We start from the raw sequence: 25009 nt of genomic DNA on the forward strand, positions 1-25009 counted from the left end.
TGAAATCGTTGCCGATTCGTCCTCTTGATCACACTCCTGAGGAAAGTTCAAAACAGGGTACAACTTGCACGGGTTAATACTTGCATGGGTTAATGGGTTAACATTATCATTAACATTTACACAGTTACTAAGTGATTTTGTGTTACACCTTAGTGCGTCTTTCTCCGCAATCAACTTCTCTCCTGATATGTATGGTGGCGGCGGGGCCGTGGCAATCAGTTTTCTGTTAGAGCCAGATCCCGCCGCCTGAGCCAAACCTCTCTGTATCTCACCTTCCTGTTGCCACAACTGTAAATAATCATAATGCTGGATTCGTCTCTTTGTTGATTTTATGAGACATATCCTCCTCCTTAAATTTTGTAACACTTCTGAGCTGAAGCTCCCTATTCTTGGGAATTTCTCCCCGTCATGTACAGTCATTCTCTCCCATTCATCACATAAAGTTTCTGTGTGACTTCCATATTTCTCACACATTATATACCTGGCCGACCCAATTGGTCGGACCACTGAATCAACCCGAACCGAGGTTGATCGCCCCCTACCTGAACAAGTGGCCCCCATAGTTCGAAAGTGTTGCTTTATTTAGCCAACCCTTTACGCAAAACCAAATGCCAACAATAGGCTGACGGTGGCGGTTTACCGAGTACCCCACGCCGACCAATACGACCTGATCACACCGATATGGTGCTGGCGTACTCGACCTAGGGCCCCTGCGACCTGAACCTCTATTTACTGGAACCTGCGAGGGTTATCCGAAGAACACTTACTCTTTCCAGTAACTATTGGTTGCTGGATAGTTCCTGAGTGAGCAGCGAACTTCCCTTAAAATAAAAAAATTACACAAATCACGTTAGAGTGTACAGATAGCGTTTGTGACCCCTTTACTCTAATGGTATTAGGTCAGATTACTAACTACTGCACACACTTACGTGCGGTCCAGTCGTTCAGTACACAAACAACTAAGCTTATGTACGGAAAGACCAATGGAATCGAAACTTACGACTGCGAATTCCTTCAGCCAGAGCTTATATGGCCTATATGGGTGTTGCACCAACCCTTTTCGGTGTTGTGCCTGTGAACTGTATAGCGGACTTCCTTGTCGGCTGTACCTGGACCTCCTGGTCTGTTATGACCTCCTGGTCTTGTTACAGTATGACCTCCTGGTCTGCTATACTCTAATGCTCAAAATTGTATATTTAACCAGAGATGCCTCCCTAGCCACCGTGCACGTCACTTACACGCATGTACCTCACGAGTACTCGACTTTTCTTGTGGTTCAACCTTTAAAAATTGTAAAAACACTCACTCATCACATGTACACTTTTGTTTCTATTTCTATTTCTGCGCAGAAATTTTTCTTCAGATCAGGTGTGTTACCAATTAGGAGCAGGATCTGTTAATTAAATTTCGGACACCCAAAAATAGACTTGCGTTATTTCTCGCCTCGCGTTATTTATCGCTTTGCGTTATTTATCGCTTTGCGTTAAAAATCAACTTATCGTGACTTGAGCTACGTGGGAGTAACCGGACGCTCCGTTGCGTAACGTACGCTGCGTGCGTCGGCCTTTGGATTGCGTACGCAAGTCTTTGTTAGAGACACGTGTACGCAAAGCAAAGATCCACCGTAACACAATTTATACTTTTATCAATGTAGATGATCCTTGATCATCTACCACACAACACACTGACTTCGCCTTATCTCCCAGGCAAAACTGTGTGTTTGTCTATCTTTTAACTATATTATCTTTACTCTTAAACTATGAAATAACGGCAACTCTCTTTTAGCACTTCTATCAACTATAAAAACTGGCAGACAGGAGAGTGATATACGAAAATGAAAAAGAAAAAGAAATGCAGATATATATATGTGTGCGTGCGTGTGTACGCAAGACAGAAAAATAAACAGTTTTAAAAGACACTAGCGTTTTGTTCTTACCTCCGGTTCCCGGATTCCTTCAGCACTCTTTACCTAAGCGAAGCAGACGCTTATCCTGTCAGCACTACGAGGGATACAACCTCCCGCCCTTTGCTGAGGGATAATGTCTGCTGATTTACCTAGTGCAGATATGTGAAGGACGGGCGAGCCGCCAATTGATAAAGCTAAATATTTATCGTATATAAAACACTTTAAGAGGTCTAAGAACACTATACGCTATCTACGTAAGAAGTACCGTAAGGGTACGCAAGTTGTGTAGCGATCGCTCAACCGTAGTCGAGACGCTCAAGCGTCACGTTCGCTTACGGCCCAGTGATCACAGGCAGGGACGCTATTGGCTGCCGACTAACGTGATGATTCGCTATAGCGTAGCGTACGCTCGGGACCACGAGGAGATCACCAGCGGTGCAGACGCTTACAACGTTAAACCTTTATATCTATACCTTTAACGATGAGATACACAGTATACCTTAGTGTAGAGACAGAGTGTAAGTGCAACCTGGTGTAACCTGATTAACTACAAAGCTGCTTGAGCGTCACCGACGCTCAGAGAATACTTAACCCTTATAAAGAATACACAGATACCTGGGCTTAGGGTCCGAAACCTATTATATGTATTATAACTATTATACTTGCAAAAGGAATCACAGTACAAATGATACACTACAATATAACATAAACCAACTAACCAGATAAACTACACAGGAAATACAATACAATACAATTAAAGGAAAATACGAGAGAAAGAGTAGAGAGAGAGAGATAGAGAGAGAGAGAGATGGCTCACAGTAAGACAATATGATTACGGAGAAAACTTACGCACAAGGGGAACGATCGCATGCGCCTCGATATCCAGCTCCCGATTATCAGCAATGAGAACCGTTGAAGAGAGAGAACTGGATACGGTCGGCCTGCCTATTTATGCCCCACACACAATACAATTCAATGGTCCCTACAATCTCATTGTTCATTGGACACAGGAATTCGGCTTCGCATTATAACAAAAGGTCATAGGTTGATTCATACAGGTGGGCTGTGACTATTTCCAACTGCTCAGGTGGGAGGGAAACTGGGTTTCCCGCCGCATGGGTAATAAAGTGCAAATAAAGTAAATGTTCATAAACTTCTTATGTCCATAACTATTCGCACGAGCGATTGATCTGCTTCAAACCAACACCGGAATATTTCTAATTAAATATTCTTCCGATGGATACTAAACACCACTGTATTACTCCTGTCTGACCCTTCGTATCAAACAAAGAGGGATTCCTCTGTTCATAAACATTCTATATTAACCAAACTTTCAGAATCTATCAAAGGGACCATGATCTACAAAATACATTATTACTGAAAATATGTTACGATTGAGTCGCACGCTACAACCACATAAACTCTACCGTAAATACGCATACCATGCGCCTGCGGGTGCCCGCGACTGTGAGTATGCGCACGTACGGGAGAGCGTACGCATGCGCAGCACGGACCTGTGTGAGGTGCAAATATGGTAGTGTGCATAGAGATATTTTTCTGACTTTGACAGGGGTATTACTACATATTTCTATTGTAATGTGGACACTACTATATATTTCTATTATACCAGGGGCACTACTACACTATATATTCCTGTTATAATGGAGGCATTATTATATATTGTTATTACATTGGGGGCATTACTATATATATATATATATACAAACAGAGAACCCAGCACTCACCAAAGTAAACTCACTTATCCTCAACAATTCAATAAATAAATGATGGGGGTTTAGTTGGTGGATTGGCCAATGCACGGAAGCCTGTATACCGATTCAAGGTACCCCACCTTCATACAGGTCCTACACTATCACAGAGTCTCAAAACCTGACTACCACACTGCTGCATCATCTGCCTGCTAGATGTAATGTGTACCTGCCACAGACTTATATGGCTTTTAAAGGCACACTAGTCACCTATTGCACTGGCTCAAAGATGATTGCTAAAAAACAGCTGAGACAGGTTCAGGATAATAAAGTCCACACAGGGGTGCATGAGAAAGCTAGTGGCCACGGTTAATAAGAGCTAACCATAGATTAACCCCTTCATATACACACAGAGTAAAAACCACAGCACTCACCGCACCAGAAGCGGGGCACAGCTATGCACTTACCACTCACAGGGTGGGGTGCATGTAACACTGCACTCTCCACCACAGAAGCGGGGTACACAGCTGTACTTACCACTCACAGGGCGGGGTGCATGTAGCCCATGACCACATCGCTCTAATAAATACAAACAGAGAACCCAGCACTCACCAAAGTAAACTCACTTATCCTCAACAATTCAATAAATAAATGATGGGGGTTTAGTTGGTGGATTGGCCAATGCACGGAAGCCTGTATACCGATTCAAGGTACCCCACCTTCATACAGGTCCTACACTATCACAGAGTCTCAAAACCTGACTACCACACTGCTGCATCATCTGCCTGCTAGATGTAATGTGTACCTGCCACAGACTTATATGGCTTTTAAAGGCACACTAGTCACCTATTGCACTGGCTCAAAGATGATTGCTAAAAAACAGCTGAGACAGGTTCAGGATAATAAAGTCCACACAGGGGTGCATGAGAAAGCTAGTGGCCACGGTTAATAAGAGCTAACCATAGATTAACCCCTTCATATACACACAGAGTAAAAACCACAGCACTCACCGCACCAGAAGCGGGGCACAGCTATGCACTTACCACTCACAGGGTGGGGTGCATGTAACACTGCACTCTCCACCACAGAAGCGGGGTACACAGCTGTACTTACCACTCACAGGGCGGGGTGCATGTAGCCCATGACCACATCGCTCTAATAAATACAAACAGAGAACCCAGCACTCACCAAAGTAAACTCACTTATCCTCAACAATTCAATAAATAAATGATGGGGGTTTAGTTGGTGGATTGGCCAATGCACGGAAGCCTGTATACCGATTCAAGGTACCCCACCTTCATACAGGTCCTACACTATCACAGAGTCTCAAAACCTGACTACCACACTGCTGCATCATCTGCCTGCTAGATGTAATGTGTACCTGCCACAGACTTATATGGCTTTTAAAGGCACACTAGTCACCTATTGCACTGGCTCAAAGATGATTGCTAAAAAACAGCTGAGACAGGTTCAGGATAATAAAGTCCACACAGGGGTGCATGAGAAAGCTAGTGGCCACGGTTAATAAGAGCTAACCATAGATTAACCCCTTCATATACACACAGAGTAAAAACGTGAGTTTACTTTGGTGAGTGCTGGGTTCTCTATGGGGGCATTACTACATATTTCTATTGTAATGTGGACACTACTATATATTTCTATTATACCATGGGCACTACTACACTATATATTCCTGTTATAATGGAGGCATTATTATATATTGTTATTACATTGGGGGCATTACTATATATATTATACTAGGGGTATCACTATACATTTCTAGCCTTGCCTCCAGAGTGAAAAGAAAAGGGGCTTTGTAGTGTCACCACGCCACTAGTGTCATGTAGCCACTCCCACTTGTGGCATGTGGCCACGCACCCTCACAACACATGACCACGCCCATTTTTCGACACTCAGTACCACTAAGAAAATATTTCTACTTGCACCACTGGGGATGCCGGACACTGTGACGATGTTTTTGCAATGATTATCGGTAAATTGCACATACATATGCTTCGCACTCTGCATACGCCAAAGTCTAATAGAGATGCCACTCACTGCGCTTACCGCCACAGAGAGTGATTGTCAAGCACCATTTGTGGACATTGAACGCAAGCCTGTCGCGGCCGTGTTTGGGCGTCTCTGTTCAGGCTGCCATGCTGCTTGACCATTGATTTACTTGAGCTGACGATTATTGAAGGATGTGCGTGTGCGCTGGGAATGTGTATGCAGTTGCTGTGCCTCTGTGATGGCTCCAGGGGGTGGCTCTGTACTTTTTAGGGCTATATAATTTGACACCTCTTTAGCTTGCACAATCACAATTGCAATCGCCATAGCATCCATCAATTAATCACGGTTCAGGGGGCACTGCACAGGCACCCCATTACCGCAGATGTACGTAAACCATCGCAGGCACCCCACCATCGGAGATGTTAGTAAACCATCGCAGGCACCCCACCATCGGAGATGTTAGTAAACCATCACAGGCACCCCACCATCGGAGATGTTAGTAAACCATCACAGGCACCCCACCATCGGAGATGTACAGAAACCATCTCAGGCACCACACCATCGGATATGTTAGCAAACCATCACAGCCTCCCCACCATCGGAGATACAGTAGTCACAAACCAGAATTAGGGGAACCAAAGTACCTTCTTACATATGGTATGCTTTGTCCAATAGAAAATCAGCAGGAAGAGGTATTACATTTTTGGCTGATTTTTGTTTTATTTTTATGTCTATTTGCAGAATGGAACTGTTTGACTTTAGACTAAGGGGGTATTCAATTCAAGTCGGAACTGCCGTCTTCTCGGAAAGGCGGCAGTTTCCAACTTTTTTAGGTCGGACATTGTTCCGACCTATTCAATTGGGCTGCCGTTTTTCTGACAGGTTTGCAATTCCAACTTGTCGGAAAACACGTGGATCGGCGGACTAGCGTGTTTTCCACGTGTTTTGTCGGATTTGCGGCCAAATCCAACAGGTTTTAGCCCCATTTCCGACAATGTCAATCCGACTTTAAAAAAAGTCGGAATGGCATTGTCGGGAACGGCCAAATCCTGTCAGATTTGGCCTCGAATTGAATACTGAAATGTTATACCCCCCATAATCTATTATATATCTATCTATCCTTGTTGATGTTGGTCAAATTTAGATCGATTCCAGATCAGCCAAAAATCTTTTTTTAATAAATATGGAATTTTGTCCCTGGAACATCCTTGTTGATGTTGGTCAAATTTAGATAGATTCCAGATTGATTTTTAGAATACCCCTATGACCGCCATTGCAAGACCATCGCAGTGGCGCGGTGCAACTCAGACACATGGGCAGAAAAAAACCCATCACCTGTTTTGCCAAAATATCGGAATTGCGTAAAACCTCTGAATCAGGCCATAGTCTCCCAGATTGATATTTTATTTTGAATCAAGTGAGACAAATCCAAATATAACAATATTAATTCAAATGAATTTATTAGATGTTTGTATACTGCAAATTAGCCAACAAGGCATAAAAAGCTTGGTGTAAGGTCATTAGTTACTGTCGCGTCTACAGAATATTCTACAAGCCTCGCTAGTGCCAATACTTTTCATCGTGTCGCAAACACCGTGAAATAATTCCGATAAGTGATATACACTGCGTACTCAAACAAGGTACAGATGGAGCCTTCTCTGCTGCACCATGGTGCACCAAGGCTTATTAGCATAAACCTTTTATCTATTGTTCTCAGCTGCCATATAATACAGAGAGAACAATACAATTAAGGCGGTCATTCCGAGTTGTACGCTCGCTAGCAGTTTTTAGCAGCCGTGCAAACGCTATGCCGCCGCCCACTGGGAGTGTATTTTAGCTTAGCAGAAGTGCGAACGAAAGGATCGCAGAGCGGAGGCATAATTTTTTTTGTGCAGTTTTAGAGTAGCTCAAAACCTACTCAGCGCTTGCGATGACTTCAGAACGTTCAGTTCCTGTTTTGACGTCACAAACACGCCCTGCGTTCGCCCAGCCACGCCTGCGTTTTTCCTGGCACGCCTGCGTTTTTTCCAACACTCCCTGAAAACGGTCAGTTGACACCCAGAAACGCCCACTTCATGTCAATCACTCTGCGGCCAGCGGTTCGGCTGAAAAGCTTCGCTAGACCCTATGTGAAACGACATCGTTCGTGGTAATAGTACGTCGCGCGTGCGCATTGCGCCACATGCGCATGCGCAGAAGTGCTGTTTTTTAGCCTCATTGCTGCACAGCGAACGAATGCAGCTAGCGATCAACTCGGAATGACCACCAAAGTCCGACTGCCCTGGCTCACTTAATCCTATTAAAGGGATAAATGAGCATGGCTCCATCTGTATACACCACTCTCATACAATAGCAGGATGCTGCATCATTAATATACTACCAGAAGATATAAAGAGTAGTCTTAAGAATCCTGCATGTTATGCAATTACCTATGAAATAATACATTTTTATAAATCACTATGAAAGAATCTGCTTACATTATAAAAATACTTTATATATGATAACAAGCATTGCCCTAAGAGGATTAGAATTTATTATAGAAATTATGTGTGATGGATCTTGGTATCATTGTCTTTCATTCCAATATGATTGAGACAAATTCCTTTTAGGTTTTCCTCAGAAACAGATCATCGCAATATGGCGGTGCCAGCGAAACGGCCACAGCGCCGGAGTATTTGGAAGCGGGGATGGTAGTGTGGTGTTCCGATAGGAGATCCATCTTAAGGCAACAGTGAGAGCAGTCTGTGGGTGAGAGAGTACTTTAGCCTGCGGTTAGGACTTGGAGAGTCTTTTCCCCACATCGGCATAGGCCAGTTCTGTCTCTTTGTCTGCGGCGCACGTGTTGGTAAACTCGTCTCTGGCGTACGCATTCTTCAGATACCGCCACACTCCCGTCATGTCCGCTGGGATTTCGTAGTTTTTGTATTTCTTTGCCACAACCTAAACAAGAAAACATTTCAGTCATTATTATTCTGTACCAGTTATTTATATAGCGCACACCTATTCCGCAGCACCTTACAAAGAATATTCGGCTGTTCACATCAGTCCCTACCGCTGTGGAGCTTACACTCTATATTCCATGCCACATGGACACACATACACACTAAGGATGATTTTTGTCAAAAGCCAATGAACCTACCGGTATGTTTTTGGGGAGAACGTACTAACTCCACACAGATTTGGAATTGAACACAAGACCTCAGAGCTGTGAGGAAGTAATGCTAACCATTACACCATCCGTACTGGTGCACCACAGTAATACAATAAACATACATGACAATGAATATGGAAATATTTGTCAATGGTTTTGAGAGAGGCATTCTATCAGACAAGGGGGTCTTTATGCAATTTTCGTGTCCATCCAACTGGAAGGAATTGTATCGGCACATGAAGCCTCCGGGCAGAGTCAACTGTACATGCGCAATATCATCAGGAAACTGGCGCTGCCATCATTTTTCTGGTGATTTTTGGTGCCATATTTCTAGAGAAAACACCATAAAAATTGAGCCAGTGGCCAAAAGTTATGTGAATTTGTGGTGTTTACCCCCCCCCCCCTTTCCCCAGGGGTACATGTACACAGCATGCTCTGCAGCCGTTATACTGTAGACATGAGTCTTTATACTCCAAACTATCAATTTTTTCTCAAAGGTAATACTGCAGGTGCAAATAAGATCAACCAATAGAGAAGAGGGGACAGGGTCGTATTAAGAGAGGAAGGAGTTCATGTGCAGTCTCCATCCAGGCACCCTTCTCTCCAGCAGGCAGCGGCAGTGACTTTGAGTACTAGGTGGTGCACAGGTCTCTGGGAAAATGGTAAGGCGGTCATTTTCCTGGAAATTTTTCCTACTGCACATGTGCAAAATGCCATTTTCCCGAAGACCTGCACAACACCTAGTGCGCATGGTCAATTTTGCTGCCACAGGACTCTGGAGAGGTAAGTATTTAAAAAAATAGGTGCAGGGTGTGCAGTGTGGGGGCCCCTCTGGACTCAGGGCCCCATGTGCACTGCACGCTGCATCCATTATAGATACACGACTGACTGATGGGTTGATGTATGAAGCACTGAAAAGAGTGGAAAAGTGGACAAGGAGAAGTTGCCCGTAGCAACCAATTAACATTCAGGATTTATCAAGTACATTCTATAAAATGATAGTTAGCAGCTGTTTGGGTGCTATGGGCAGGGCCGCCATCAGTGGGGTACTGGGGGCACAGCTGTCCCAGGCCCGGCCTCTCTGACAGAGAGGGGAGGGCCCGGGCCATTCATACCGCCGCCTACCCGCCCTTTACCGCCGTCCTTTGTCCTCCCACAGCTCTGTATTGAAAATGTCCCTCACAAAATGGGCGCTGACACAGAGGAGACAGTTATTCAAGATACTAGAGGAGCCCCCTAGTATCTTTAATAACTGCCTCTTATGAGGCGTTGGCCATTTTGGGATGGACGCTTTAATTAGATTGAAACAGGAAGGCTGCAGACGGCAGACCCTCAGCAGCGGTGCCACAGTGGCGGTGACTGGGGGGGGGAGGAATCCCCTGACAACGAGCAGAATCCCTGACAACGAGTAGGTACTTGCATAATTATTGTGTGGCCATAATATGGTAACAAGGGCATTAATGTGGCAGCATAATATGGTTTTAGGGGAATTATTGTGTGGGGCATAATATGGTGCAAGGGGCATTACTGTGGGGACTTAATATGGTGCAAGGGGCATAATATGGTGTTGCTCCATGCGTGCTTAGAATTTTTTTTTTATTTTTTTAAAAAAAATTTTATTTAACTTTTTTTATATATTTTTTCGGAGGAGGGGGCTGACTATTTTGTACAAAACAGGGGGGACGTCCCCCATTGTGAAGTACGGTGCCGCTCCAACCCCCAAACACCACAGCATGTCAATCATGCAGCAGCTGACAGGGGGCTGCGAGTGATATCGCAAGACCCGTTTGGTGCATGTGCAGACACCCCCAAACATCGTATTTGTATGTAAACCACTGGGTTTGGGCCCTCTGTTCACTGCTTGATACATAGACCCCTGAAATATTTAAAACAGTGGGAAGCAGGTGATTGGGTGTAAAACAGAGAATGCATCACATGATCAGCTGGCACCCAATGACTTGAGGTCTTGTTCGCCCTGAAACAGCTACAGGTTTACGGTTTTGAGCATGGTACATAATTCCTGGCTGAACCCATAAAGATTAGGACGTGGCATTTGAACGCAGTGGGCGGTCCTAGCCAAAATAAACTCACTAATATGTCAAAAACATGTTAATTTAAATAAATGAGGTGTTTAATTACCTGTCCTATCACTTTGGTGAAAGCCAACAAATATAATACTGCAAGGCGGGTGAGGATGAGCTATCAGCTGAATGAGGGCTCAACCTTCTTATTTGGGATAATAAATTGGGCTGTGATCTACGTGATCCAGCTGCATATACCCAGTGCTTATGTTTATTCTCCATATATTATTATTATTATTATTATTATTATTATATATTGTTATTTTGATATTGATTAAATATATGCAATCAATTTAATCCAAAACCCAGAGGCATTATCTAATGTTTGTTTTTACCAAATAATTTTTTTAATCATTTATTTCCTTGATTGAGGATGATCTTAGATGAATTAGAGCTTCAGAAATTTAATAAAACTGTCATTTCATAGACTGTGCAGGAGAAAGGAGTAATTGGTCTATTTACTAAGCCTTGGATGGATGATTTAGTCAATGGAGATAAAGGGGTAAATGTATGAAGGCGTGATACGAGTTGAGAAGTTGCCCATGGCAACCAATCAGCTGCTCTGTATAATTTTATAGTATGCAAATTATAAATGTTACTTCAATGCTGAATAGTTGCTATGGGCAACTTCTCCACTGGCTCACTTCTCCACTCTTATCGCTGCTTCATACATTTACCCCAATATAACTAGAAGGGAGATTGGTTGCTATGGGCAACTTTTTCACTTTATCCCTCTCAAAGGTATACTGATACATCGCACCCTATGGCCTCTAGCTAAGCCACTGCCAAGTCTCCCCCCTAGTCACTGCACTCTTATTGATATTTCAGCTTGTACATCTATTTCAGCAGCATTCCATTGAGGGGGACATGTACTAAGCAGTGATAAAAGTGGAGAAATGAGCCAGTGGAGAAGTTGCCCATGGCACCCAATCAGCATTGACGTAACATTTATAATTTTCATACTATAAATGTATACAGAGCAGATGACTGGTTGCCATGGGCAACTTCGCCACTGGCTCACTTCTCCATTTTTATCACTGCTTAGTACATGTCCCCCTTAGTTTTAAATGTGGCAATATCCCTTTTATCCAAGATGCAGTGGAACAGGGGAATGGTGCATACTGTAATGTCCTTCATGCTTCCTGTAAGCCCATTAACTGTCTTTAAGCATTTTCTACAATGTGTTGATGTCCCCATAGCTATACTGCAACGAGATTGCATGTCTCACATTGTGCTTTCTCTGCTGGGCGCTGTAGTGCATCTGATCATCGCCGAACTTACTTTAACCACATGGAGCTTGGGTAGAAGGTTGCAGTCGGCCAGAGTAAACTCATCTCCGTCCAGGAATTTTCTTCTAGAAACCTTTTCCTCCTCCCGACTGTTTGCGTCAATCTCCTCGGTGAGCGGCGTGTTCAGATAATCATCCAGATTCTTCAAGGCTTTCGTCAAGCTTTTCTCTAGTGCTGTAGGAGCAGTGAGACGAAATAAGACGCGTGAGTCACTGCACCTTACAACTTCCCACAGGTTATTAGTAGTTATCATTATAAATAAACTTCTTTGTATCATTCTAATCATTTTTATAGTCAAAACTCTGGAGTATACTTGTCTATGACAGGTGAGGCTCTGCTCCTCCTGCCTCCTTGTCCACACATCCCTGATCAAAACTCACTAAGTTTCCAGCAGTATATACTGCTGCCCCTGTGTATAATGCCCACATGTATATACTGCTGCCCCTGTGTATACTGCTGCACCTGTGTATAATGCCCACATGTATATACTGCTGCACTTGTGTATAATGCCCACATGTATATACTGCTGCACCTGTGTATAATGCCCACATGTATATCCTGCTGCACCTGTGTATAATGCCCACGTGTATATACTGCTGCACCTGTGTATAATGCCCACATGTATATACTGCTGCACCTGTGTATAATGCTCACATGTATATACTGCTGCACCTGTGTATAATGCCCACATGTATATACTGCTGCACCTGTGTATACTGCCCACATGTATATACTGCTGCACCTGTGTATAATGTCCACATGTATATACTGCTGCACCTGTGTATACTGCTGCACCTGTGTATAATGCCCACATGTATATACTGCTGCACTTGTGTATAATGCCCACATGTATATACTGCTGCACCTGTGTATAATGCCCACATGTATATCCTGCTGCACCTGTGTATAATGCCCACGTGTATATACTGCTGCACCTGTGTATAATGCCCACATGTATATACTGCTGCACCTGTGTATAATGCCCACATGTATATACTGCTGCACCTGTGTATAATGCCCACATGTATATACTGCTGCACCTGTGTATACTGCCCACATGTATATACTGCTGCACCTGTGTATAATGTCCACATGTATATACTGCTGCACCTGTGTATACTGCTGCACCTGTGTATACTGCCCACATGTATATACTGCTGCACCTGTGTATAATGCCCACGTGTATATACTGCTGCACCTGTGTATAATGCCCACATGTATATACTGCTGCACCTGTGTATAATGCCCACATGTATATACTGCTGCACCTGTGTATAATACCCACATGAACCCTCAGGTTCATATATGTGTGTGTGTAAATCTGTCTCTGGTGCCAGCCAGTGCTTCCCAGCCATTTACCTCACCTCACGTGCCCGGTGTGACAGGCACATGGGCTCCACAACAACAGGGGGGAATAGGACAACAGTGAAGGGGAGAAGAGGCCAGGGAGCAACAGCGGTAAGTACAATGTGACAGGGCGGGGATGGGAGGGGGAGGAGCAGCTAAGGTGACCCAGCAGATACCAGGCCCATTTATTTACTAGTACATATTATATTCGGCAGGACTATATATAATCATATTAGCAGTTATCAGGATTGTATTTATTATATTAGCAATCAGGACTACATTTAATTGTCTTTTTTTTTATCATTACTTTTGTGTGTTAAATGGTTAACAATGACCCTTTAATACATGTAAGTATTTCATAAAGTTCTAATGATATACAATATATTGCATAGTTCACTTTTATTTAAATTTTGACTTAATAAAATATATACTATAGCACTTAGGTAATGTCTCATGAACTGTTTATAATACATCAGCTTAGTCGAACTGTAGATAACCCCTGCTGCAAAATTACCTTTATGCTCCGATTAAATGAGGGCTGCATAGGCACGAAATTATATAAGAGTCGTTGGTTTTGTGATGGGTTAAAGAAAGAGAACTGTTGCTAGGTAGATTAGTTCCCCTCAAGGGGTGTGGTTGTAGTGTAGCCTATCAGGGTAGTTAGGGGAGGTAACGTAAGAAGGGCATTTATAGGCAGTTTCAACATCAGCACTTCCTTTTGAGTGCCTGGAAAGCAGATAAGTGGTTTCTTCTTGCTCTCTCCTTCTCTCTTTTCCTCGCACTCTTTTACTTCTCCTGCCTGCTTTTCTTTCTGGGTTTCCCTTATCTGGTTTTCCCTGTGCCTCAATTGTGTTACCTCTGCTGTGATGCCGCGGCCAAGGCGTTCTACTCCCACCCCCCCCCGCTGGCCTGCTGAAGCGGCCCGCCCGCTTACCTCCGCCGGCCTCCGTGGGTCTGGAGTGTGGTCCCATCCCGCTGATTCCTCATCGGCGGTTGGACCGCCTCCTTCTGCCCTGGCCGCTGCCCTTGTCGTCTCCTCTCCCGCCGGGTCCCCGCGCGCCTCCTCGCCACGCTAGTAGGCGGCACCGCAGCCCAGCACACTACACCGGGCGCGTGGTGCCAGGTAACGCGGCGGCGTGGTCCTGCCGCTAGCTGCACCCGCGGCGCTGGACGATGTCCTAGCTACGTACCCTCTGGCGGCCCTGTTAACGCCCGTCGCTAGTGCGGCGGCGGCCGGGGGGGTTATGGGGCTGCTGCTACTACCCTCTTGGGGTCCTCAATAGTGGGGGCAGTGGGCTCGCTGCCACTTCTGTGCAGGGTGATCTCCTGTGTTCGGTTGCTGGTGGCCATGCTGCCAGTTTCCTCCCTGGCCACATGTTAGGTAGTGCTGCAGAGCCACCTGCTGGTCATACCAGCATGGTGCGTTTTGTGTTCACATAATTGGTGGTATCCTCTAACGTTGGGTTACCAGTACAATCCAGTGGCAAACGCAGGATTTGCATGGGGGAATTTCCAGAACTGGGCGGAGCCAATCACGTGGGTGGGGACTGAGGTGACCCAGCATATGCTGGGTCCGTAAAACTAGTGTGTGTGTGTATATATATATATATATATATATATACACATATATACACACACACATATCTACACACATATATATATATATATATATATATACACATACATACATACAGACACATACATATACACATATACATAGCACAGTGATTTTCAACCTTTTTTTACTCGCGGCACACCGAACAATATTTTAAAATTGCCAAGGCACACCATCAGTTCCCCACAGAAAAAAAAAAAAAAAAAAACACACATTGGCCCTCATAGTAAAAAAAAATCCACACATACATTGGCCTACACAGAAAAAACAATCAAATTGTTCCTCACATAAATCATATTGCTCCCTACATAAATCCTATTGCTCCCCACATGAATTATTCACATTGTTTTACCCATAAATCCTTATTCTCCCCACATAAATCCTATTGTACCCCACAGGAGAAAAAAAATAGCAAATATTAGCCCCTACTGGTCAGCTGTCCTCCTCCCTGTCCCTCAGTGGCGGGGATTGTTCATAGTGAAGTGCTGCGAATACTGAGCAGTGGGCGGTCAGGCAGATGTGGATGTGGGTGGGCAAGGAAAGCTGTGTATGCAGGCAGGAACTGGAAGATGTGTGTGCAGGTGGGTGGGCTGGCTGGGTGGTGAGAAGCGGCGGCTGTGACCTATGATATCACAATGCCGCATCTTCAAGGCATACGTCATGGCCGGAGCACGACTGATCCTCTAAGAAGAGCCTGGGCCAACAGTTCACTCTGATGGTGCAGGAAGCTGCTCTGGCTCTGCGGCACACCTTGCAACTGGTCGCGGCACACTAGTGTGCCACGGCACACTGGTTGAAAAAGCCTGACATAGCATATTAAACATGCATATATATATATATATATGTGTGTGTGTACACACATACAGTACATATATATATATATATATACACACACACACGTGTATATATATATCTATCTATCATGTGTGTGTGTGTGTGTGTGTGTTTATATGTATGTATGTATATACATGTGTATATATGTATGCACATGGATATATTATTATTATTATTATCCTTTATTTATATGGCGCCACAAGGGTTCCGCAGCGCCCAATTACGGAGTACATAAATAATCAGACAGGAAAACAGCAACTTATAGTTAATGACAGTATAGAACAAGTACAGGGTAAATACACATAGTTACATCAGCAGATGACACTGGAATAAGTATCAGGTGGCCGAAGACTGCTGGAGTTGATGCAGTTGAAGATTATTAAAGTAAGAATGGATAAGCACATGAGGGAAATATATATATGTACTATAATTAAAATAAACTTTTATTGCTCTTACAAGTGCCACCAGGAAGACAGCAGGCTGCAGAGGACGCTAGACAGCCATTAATAATACTCATGCAGCTAAAAAAAAAAAAAAAAAAAAATTTTTTTTTTTTTTAAGTGGAGGGGGGTTTCTGGGTGCTCAGAAACCCCCCCTGGGTGCGCCACTGCAATCCCCTCTGGTACCCAACCCAGGGTTGGTAAATCAAAATGTTCTGATTACAGGTATGCCTGCTACCCAGGCTTTCGTTGTCATTAGCACGTCCCGACAGCAGGGTTTCCCTGGGTCCATGCCGCAGCCCGTTTCCCCCTTTTTTCCGGCCATGTTTCCTGGGCAAGTGGTGCAGCCCACATGGTCATTTACTACGTCACAGGGGTTAGGGCAGCCCGCGTATTATGCGGGTTCACCGCAAGTTGGTGGTTCCCCATTTGCCATTCAACATCCCCCCTTTTACCAGCAACCCGGTACCCCTCTTACACTGCACGGGGGTCCCTATCAGGCGTGGTGGACGGCTTCTGGTTTTGGGCTCAGCCCGTGGGCGCCGGCTTACAATATGGCCGCTTCCCATACTCGCGTAGTCAACACCTCTGGCTACACTCTCCTGACCCCTGCCATGGTGATGCCGCCCCGGCCTGTTTTGCTTGAGGGTTCCCCAGCGTTGGCGGGTGTCCAGGTTGGCGCGGTTGTGCAACTGGTTCAGTGTCGGCTCCGGATCCGCGTGCTGGCTCTTCGGCAGATGGTGAGAATTACGTTTCTGATTCCTCCTCTGTTGTTTCATCCTCTAGGTCCTCTGCTAGCAGCGACCATTCAGGTTCCCCTAAGCACCCATGCAGGATGGCTAAGCTGGTAGCTAGGGAGGTTGCGAAGAAGCTGGGTGGGACGAAGCGTCCGCGGAGAGTCACGACTCCGCCCGAGACGCCGGGTTTTGCTGACATGGTACACTGCGCTAACACGGCGATTACCAGGGGTTTGAGGAAAAGTCTGAAAGATAGGATCAGAAAGGGCAATTTTGTAGATGTCTTTACCATACTGGTGGAAATGAAAAAGGGTTATGCTGAGGCTAAGATGGCGGGAGTCTCCAGCGAGAATTCCTTTCGTAGTTACCATCACTGGTTGCGTGGTTTCTTGTTTTTTTTCGGCCTGCTACTTGGAAAGCAGGCCCGGAGAATACAAGAATATCATCAAGTATTTATTCCTGGTTAACGAAATACAGGTTACGTGTGGAGGGATTACGATACCAAGTTCAGGGAGAAGTGGCTGAGGGTAAATGTTTCGCATTTAATGATTCTAAATGCGACGGGGGCGAAATGCTGTTTTCGCCACTCCTGTAGAATTTGCGGAGCAAGCCACCCAGCCAAGGACTGTAAGTCCAATCCCGGCGGCTGCCACACTGACCAGGTGGACCCCACCAATGTAGGGTCATACTGATGGGCAGGGTCTTTTGCCACAAATTGGAGAGGGCCACCACTGGGGTGACCAGGCCACTTCACACCATTCGCCTGTCCCGAGAGATCAAGGACGACCTGAGAAATTGGGTGTCATTTTTAGAGCAATTTAACCGGGAGTTGTTATGGCCCCTTCCCCCGGTATCCAGGGCTTTGGTGCCTTTTTCCAGGGGGAGTGGTGTGTTGCTCCTTGGCCCCAGTCTTGGGTAGCGTAGGGTTTCACTGCGAGTTTGCTTTTGCTGGAATTGTTCCCAATCATTGTGGCAGTCAAATTGTGGTCGCCTCGATAGGCTAATCAGACGATCATTTTTTGGGGGTGGTTCAAGCAGTGAATAATCAATGGTCCTCCTCCCCTCAGGCTTTACGTTTGCTGAGCCATTTGGTTTTAAAATGTTTGCAATTTAACATCAGCTTCGCGGCTAGGCACGTTCCCGGTGTTGACAACGGTACTGCGGATGATTTATGGTGTTTCAATTTACGGAGGTTTCGGGAGTTAGCCCCGGGAGCCTCGGCTCTCAGTCTAACTTGTCCGCATTGTGTCTGGCAGAATGTAGAGCAGGCCTGAGGGAGTTGGCGTTGAGATCGTTGGCATCTTCGACCTCGCAGGCCTACTCCGCAGCTTGGCATGATTGGAAGCCTTACCAGACTTCTCACTTAGTTGCTGGTAAGTCAGTCGAGGATTGCTTTCTTGGTTTCGTGTGGGGCCATTACTCGCGAGGCAGATCCAGGGCGGCTATGACCAATTCCATCCCTGGGATCACCTTTCACGCTAGATAGCTAGGGACGGTTGACCCCATGAAGTCATTCATACTGGATTGTAAAGCGCAATGGAATATGCTGCGCTATATAAGAAACTGTTAATAAATAAATAAAAATAAATAAATAAGGCTTTGAGAAGGTGGGCTAGGGATAGCCCCTTAGTTGCAGACATGCGCAGGCCTGTTGACCTGCGGTTGTTGCGTGAGTTGTTGGCCGCGCTTGCTGTGGTGGCTAGGAGCGAGTTAGAGACATCTTTGTTTCGAGTGGCGGTTTTTTTTGGCGCCTTCCTGGTTAGCGAGCTGGTGGCAGTTAGCAGAACTTCGTCTGACACTGAGCTTCTTTTTAAGAACGTGGTCTTCCAGGATGGGCTAATCATGTGTAAAATTGCCTAGTCCAAGACGGATCAGCTGAGCCATGGCAGATGGGTGTCGCTGAAAGCGTACACCGAGGCCGCCTTGTGCCCCGTTAGTTTGGCAGCAGTTTATTTGCCCACCAGGCCCGCCGACGGTATGCAATTTTTGCTGCACTCTGACTCCTTGCCACTTACTCATTCCCAATTCCCTGCTGTTTTAAAGAGTTGTTTGAAGCATTTAGGGCTCAATGTTGCGGACTTCGGGATGCATTCGTTTAGGATAGAGGTGGCTACTTGGGCCGCTGCCAGCGGGCTTTCACCGTCGGCCATTCAAGAAATGGGTTGTTGGAAGTCCGCTGCCTACAAGTCCTATGTTTGTTTTGATAAGTTGTGATGTTGCGCCCGTTGGCGTTACCCAAAAACATGGTTTGGCCGCCAGTTTTGGAACGGCTAGCATTCCGGAACTGGGGGCGTGAAGGAATTTTAAAAAAAGTTTTCCTCCGTTGGTGGGCTAATTATAATTGGCTGTCCTACAAGTCCACCGGAGGTTTTTAAAAAGTTTTCGCCTTCACTTGGGTTTATACAGTTGCTGCCATTTTGGTTGTGTCTATTTTTTCTCTCTCATGCAAGCTAACGTTTAGGTTATATTTCTTTTTCAGATCCGAATTTTTCCTCTTCCCAGGTTTGGGTGGTGGGCCATTTCTACATTTTTTGGGCAGAGCATTACCCCTCAGCTGCTCAGGCATCTGTGCTGCTGGGCGTTTTATAGTGTTAGGTGGCTTGGAGTAAGGGGTTTACGGTGGTCTGTTTTATTGTCGTTCCTTTTTGGCAGAGAGTGCTGGGGTCGTCCAGACGTAGTTATCATACATCTAGGGGGTAACGACATAGGCCAGGGGAAAGGTATTGATCTGACGATTCAAGTCAAGGCGGATTTATGTCGCTTACGTACCAGGTGGCCTGCGGTTTGTGTTGTATGGTCTGACATAGTGCCTACAATGCATTGGAGAAGTTCCGTCAGCCTGCTCGCCGTTGACAAGGAGTGGAAGAAAGTCAATTTTGCTGTGTCGAAATTTGTTAGGGCTAGCGGTGGTTTTGCAGTGCGGCATCCGTTGCTGTTGACTCAGGTTTAGAGGATTTTCTGAAGGATATTTTTGCCAGTTTGGGCTAGTTCTAGCTTGACGTTTTTCTTGTTGCTGGATGGCGGGCTGCGGTTCTGTTAGGCCATTAGTGATAATGGTGTTAGAACTTGGCGGTGGCGGGAAGGCGCTTTTGACCAGCGGCCACATGGGGCATAAGTGGTTGTTGAGGGGCACCTACCCTTTCCAAGGACGGCTAGTGAGTTCTGTCCGTACGGGAGGACGATGGGCATTTTCTATAGGAAATGGTCACGCTATGCCATAGTGAGGGGTTGTGTTGCTTGCTCAATGCAGGTTATACCCTTGGCCGGATGAGGCATTTAAGTGGCTTCAATTTATAGAGTTGGGCGTTTATAGTCGCCACCATTTAAGTTGGGACGTTTAAGTCGCCGCCACTAATATTATAACTTTTAATTGGCTAGAGTTGGTCATCAAGCGTTTTCCTTGCCATCCCTTACCAGAAGGGTCATTCCACTTAATAAATACTTAATGACCTTTTAAACTTACGCAGTGGTTGTCCGTGTCTTATTTTGTCCGGGTCGTTATTTTAGTGATAAGATAGCTTAAACGGCTATGCAAAGGTTAATCACAATAAATCAATAGACGCCTTATTGCAATGAAAGTGACACCCATTTATCAAGCCTAGGAGAGTGATAAATTGCACGGTGATAAAGTACCAGCCAATCAGCTTCTAACTGCCATGTTACAGGCTGTGTTTAAAAAATGACAGGAGCGGATTGGTTGCTACTTTATCACCGTGCTATTTATCACTCTCCAAGGCTTGATAAATCTGGGCCATGAAAGCATAATTTATTTGTACCCTTTCTGATAGTTCTCAGCCTTTTTCACGGCACATAAGTACATTTTGTAGTACGGAGAGAGAATTGACTACATAGGAGAGGAATGAGTTAAACATTCTGTGAGGGGTGGACCTAGCTGTTAGGTAGTACAGCCTTAGGAAAAGGGGGGAGGGTTAGGGTATATATAGGCTGGAGTGGCCATTTTGGGTCTCTTTGCAAGTGAATTTCCTTGGGGTGAGTGCTGCTTGGCAGATTTTCACCCTTACTTTATTTCAATTTAAAAGTTTTATAAACTAGGTAGAATGGCCTCCAGCCGCCCACGCCGGTCCGCTGGTGCCCCAGCCCGTTACCAGTCCGGTGAGGCTGGGCCCGGGGCAAGGGTGTCCGGCTCTGACGAGGCTGTAACTTCCCCTGGGGCCTCTCAGATGGCTGGGGGTTCGGAGCGCAGAACGCGCTCCTCTGGCGACCCTGTGTTAGTTGGCAGCGTCGGGTCTGCCTCTGCAGGCGGGCGCGGTCGGCGGCCTGGGGCGGCTCGGAGGTCTGGCCTCCCGGAGAGGGGCGAACAACAGCCCTCGCCTCCGGGGCCGGCCAGGGGTGCAGGGAATGCGGGAGCCCGCGGGCGCACGTTGGCGCGCCTCGCCGGGCGCCTTTCGGCTCCCTCTCCTTCGACTCCCGCACACTCACGCTTGCCGGGGCCGGATAGAGGCCCCGGGCGGGTGGTGAGAGCCGGGAGGGAGGTATTTACGATCCAGGCCAGGCCCGTCACGGGGCCCAGCGCTGGATCGGCGGGCGCACAAACAGAGACCTCAGCGGAGGGCGCCCGGGCAGTGCGCGGTGGGGCGCGCGCACGGCGTGCGCGCGCGGCTCCGGCGGCGTCTCTCGCACACGTGTGCGAGCAGCGACGCCGCAGCGCTCTGTATCCCCCCAGCCCTCCTCGTTTCCGGCGGGACGAGGGGGGGGAGGATGCCTGGCGGGGATCAACCAGGTTTCTGGGGGAATGAGCCCAGCGGTGCTGAGGGCACAGCATCGCGGGCACATAGTGTTACAAGGAGCGGGGCCAACCAGGCTGGGCGAGCTGGCTCCGTCCGGCGGCAGGTTGGCCTCAGGGAAGGGGCAGAGCGAGGGCCAGCCATCACTCCCAGGGGGCCGGGGCAGGTCGTATGGAGGGGTGTATATCCGGGGTGAGGTATCCTACCATGGCGGACCCCTCCCCCCAGGGCCGACCTGGCCGCGGTACGGATGGGTCCTGGCTGCCCATGCCCAGCGGCGGGTCTACTCGCCGCGTGCCTCCCATACGGCAGCCATCGGGCGACGTCTCTACGTCACGGGGTCACGCTAAACCGCAAGGCGCGTTTGCGTCGGCCCTCGCCACGGTGGTGGCGGCGTTGGGTCCGCTCGCCGTGGCCCCGGAGCTCGAGGGCGGGTCCGGGGGGGTGCCGGCCGGATCAGGCGCCGGGGCGTTGTCGGCCGCCCAGAGGGTAGCGCGTGCGTGCCGGGAGCTTGGTGCGGCCGCGGCACAGCTGCATCAGCAGCCGCGGCGAGACGAGAGTGTGCAGTCATCTGGCACGCCTGCGCCGGGACGGGCTAGGCGCACGCCACTGTTTGTGTCCGGGTCCTCTCTCCCTCTTCTGCCCACAGATGTTCACGCAGATACAGGGGTACCGGAATCGGAAGATGAGGACGTTACGTACGTCGCACCTGAGGAATCTGAATCTGACCAATCTACGGCTTCAGGTGAGGCGGTACAGTCGGAGTCGTTTGCACGTACGCCCTCGGGTTCGCGCAGCTCTTCCCTTTCCTCCTCTTCTTCCTCTTCTTCCTCCTCCTCCCTTTCTTCGGCAGCGTCCGACGTCAGTAGCACGACAAAGGCGAAGAAAAGGGCAACCAAATACGCCAGGAAGGCAGCTGGCCAACAGGAGAGGCGTAAGAGGCGAAGGAGGCTTAGCAAAGAATCTCGCAGGGCCAGGAAGCGACGCGACCTGCCAGGCGTGGTCCGCTGCGAGTATACCGCTGTCATGCGGGGGCTTAGGGATAGCTGCAGCAAGAGGATTCGCAGGGGGGACTACGTAGATGTCTTCGTCTTGACTAAAGACGCTAAAAGAGAGTTTAAGGCAGCAACCGCTAAGAAAGGAATAGGGGCCGAGGCGTTCCGCACGTTTGATAACTGGCTGGCGGGTTTTTGGGTTTTCGCGGCTTGTTACCTTGAGGACAGGCCAGAGGAACATATGAATGTCATCCGGTACCTACATCTCGTGCACGATATGCAACGCACGTCGGCGGGTAACGAATGGCGTAGGTATGATGAGGAATTCCGGGAGAAGCAGGACGGGTTGTACGTTATGGACTTCGGTTTCAAGGACGTGGAGGTATGGCTTAAGGTCACCAGGGCCTCGCAGCAGGCCAAGGAGCCCCGGAGCGCAGGGGCGGACGGACACCGTGCTGGGCCGTCCGCCCATGCGGACGGCGGGTCGGCCAAGACAGGTAGGTCGGCCGTCCGGGCTGGGAAACAGCCCGCAACGAAAGGATTATGTTTCGCGTTTAACAACGCTGCATGTTCCTACGGCAAGCAGTGTCGGTTCCGTCACGCTTGCCTCCATTGCGGGGGTTCCCACCCTGCCTCCTCCTGCTTCAAGAATACTCGGCAGGGTCCCCGTTCTAAGCAATCCTACTCGAGAGGGACACCCGGCGGGGGCGCTACACAGGGCGCCAACGCCAATTAGGTTAAAGGCTATGCGTAAATGGTTGGATGGGTATCCGAATAAGGAGGATGCCAGGTTTTTATACGAAGGTTTTAGTTTTGGTTTCCGCTTGCCTGTTGCGAGCGATGTTACAGTTCGGGCGCGGAGGAACCTCCAGTCTGCTCGGGCCTTGCCTTTCGTGTTGCGGGAAAAAGTCGATAAGGAGGTCAGGCTGGGCAGGATGGAGGGGCCATTTGCAACACCCCCAGTGGCGGATCTCGTCATCTCCCCGGTGGGGGTGGTACCCAAGAAAACACCCGGGTCCTTCCGACTGATCCAACACCTTTCCTACCCAGCGGGGTCCTCGGTCAACGACGCTATACCTCCAGGTCATTGCTCGGTAGTGTACCAGTCGTTTGACGAGGCGCTTAATTTGGTCCGCAGCTACGGCGCTGGGGCCCTCATGGCAAAGATTGACGTCGAATCCGCTTTTAGGTTGCTACCACTCCATCCGGACTCATTCCGTTTTATGGGTTTCCGGATTGGGTCGGAATATTTCATTGACAAATGTTTGCCGATGGGGTGTTCCGTTTCATGCTCGTATTTTGAACGTTTTAGCACCTTCCTGCATTGGTGCGTGGAGTCTTCGTCGGGTGGGCACGGGGTTGCCCACTACCTCGATGATTTCCTTTGTACGGGGCCGGCGGGTTTGCCGCGGTGCGGCAACCTGCTTTTCAGTATACGAGCATTGTTTTGTCATTTCGGAGTGCCAGTGGCCGAGGACAAAACGGAGGGACCGATCTCTTGCCTGTCATTTCTGGGAATCGAGATCGACAAGGTGTCAGGCAAGTGTCGCCTTCCTTTGGACAAAGTGGCTAAGCTTCGCGAAGCCATTGGCCAATTCATGGGTTCGCGTAAGGTTAAGCTGCGGCAGGCGCAATCCTTGCTGGGCATGTTTAACTTTGCTTGTCGGGTCATCCCGATGGGCAGGGTTTTTTGCCGGAAGCTTGAAAGAGCGACTGCGGGGTGTGCCAGGCCGCACCACTTTGTACGCTTGTCCGCGGAGTTAAAAAGGGATCTGGCAGTATGGGCCTCGTTCCTGGAGGATTTCAACGGTGTGCGCATATGGCAGGCACCAACGGTCGACAGCGCCAGATTGCAGCTTTTCACCGCCGCTGCAGGAGCCTCCGGTTTTGGTTGCTATCTTGAGGGATCTTGGTGCGCGGCATCGTGGCCAGCAGACTGGCACCAGGCGGGTTTCACTAAGGACCTTCTGCTCCTGGAACTCTTTCCCATCATGGTTGCGCTGGAAATCTGGGGCGAGCGGTTAGCGCATCGCAGCATCCTGTTCAGATGCGACAATCTGGGCGTGGTGCACGCGATTAACAACCAGAGGGCAAAATCGCTGGTAGTGCTGCGGGTGCTAGGGCAGTTGCTGCTTACTTGCCTGCGCAGG

The 25009-nt window shown here is 47.8% G+C and overlaps 1 protein-coding gene across 2 annotated transcripts in view; it reads right to left on the reverse strand.

The window, feature by feature from the left end:
- Nucleotides 1–7008: 7008 nt before the first annotated feature.
- CLIC5 (chloride intracellular channel 5) overlaps nucleotides 7009–25009 on the reverse strand; it is a 278748-nt gene continuing 260747 nt past the window's right edge. The window contains exons 5-6 of one of the 2 annotated variants that reach the window (XM_063915215.1): nucleotides 12139–12320; nucleotides 7009–8565 (exon numbers count right to left, since the gene is read on the reverse strand). In XM_063915215.1, coding sequence (XP_063771285.1) covers nucleotides 8398–8565; nucleotides 12139–12320 — 350 coding nt within the window. In that variant the 3' untranslated portion in view covers nucleotides 7009–8397. The remainder of the gene's footprint in view (nucleotides 8566–12138; nucleotides 12321–25009) is intronic. The other variant, XM_063915216.1, reaches the window with a different exon arrangement.

The sequence above is a fragment of the Pseudophryne corroboree genome, chromosome 4 (genome assembly GCF_028390025.1).
Source record: "Pseudophryne corroboree isolate aPseCor3 chromosome 4, aPseCor3.hap2, whole genome shotgun sequence".
NCBI classification, from domain to species: Eukaryota; Metazoa; Chordata; class Amphibia; order Anura; family Myobatrachidae; genus Pseudophryne; species Pseudophryne corroboree.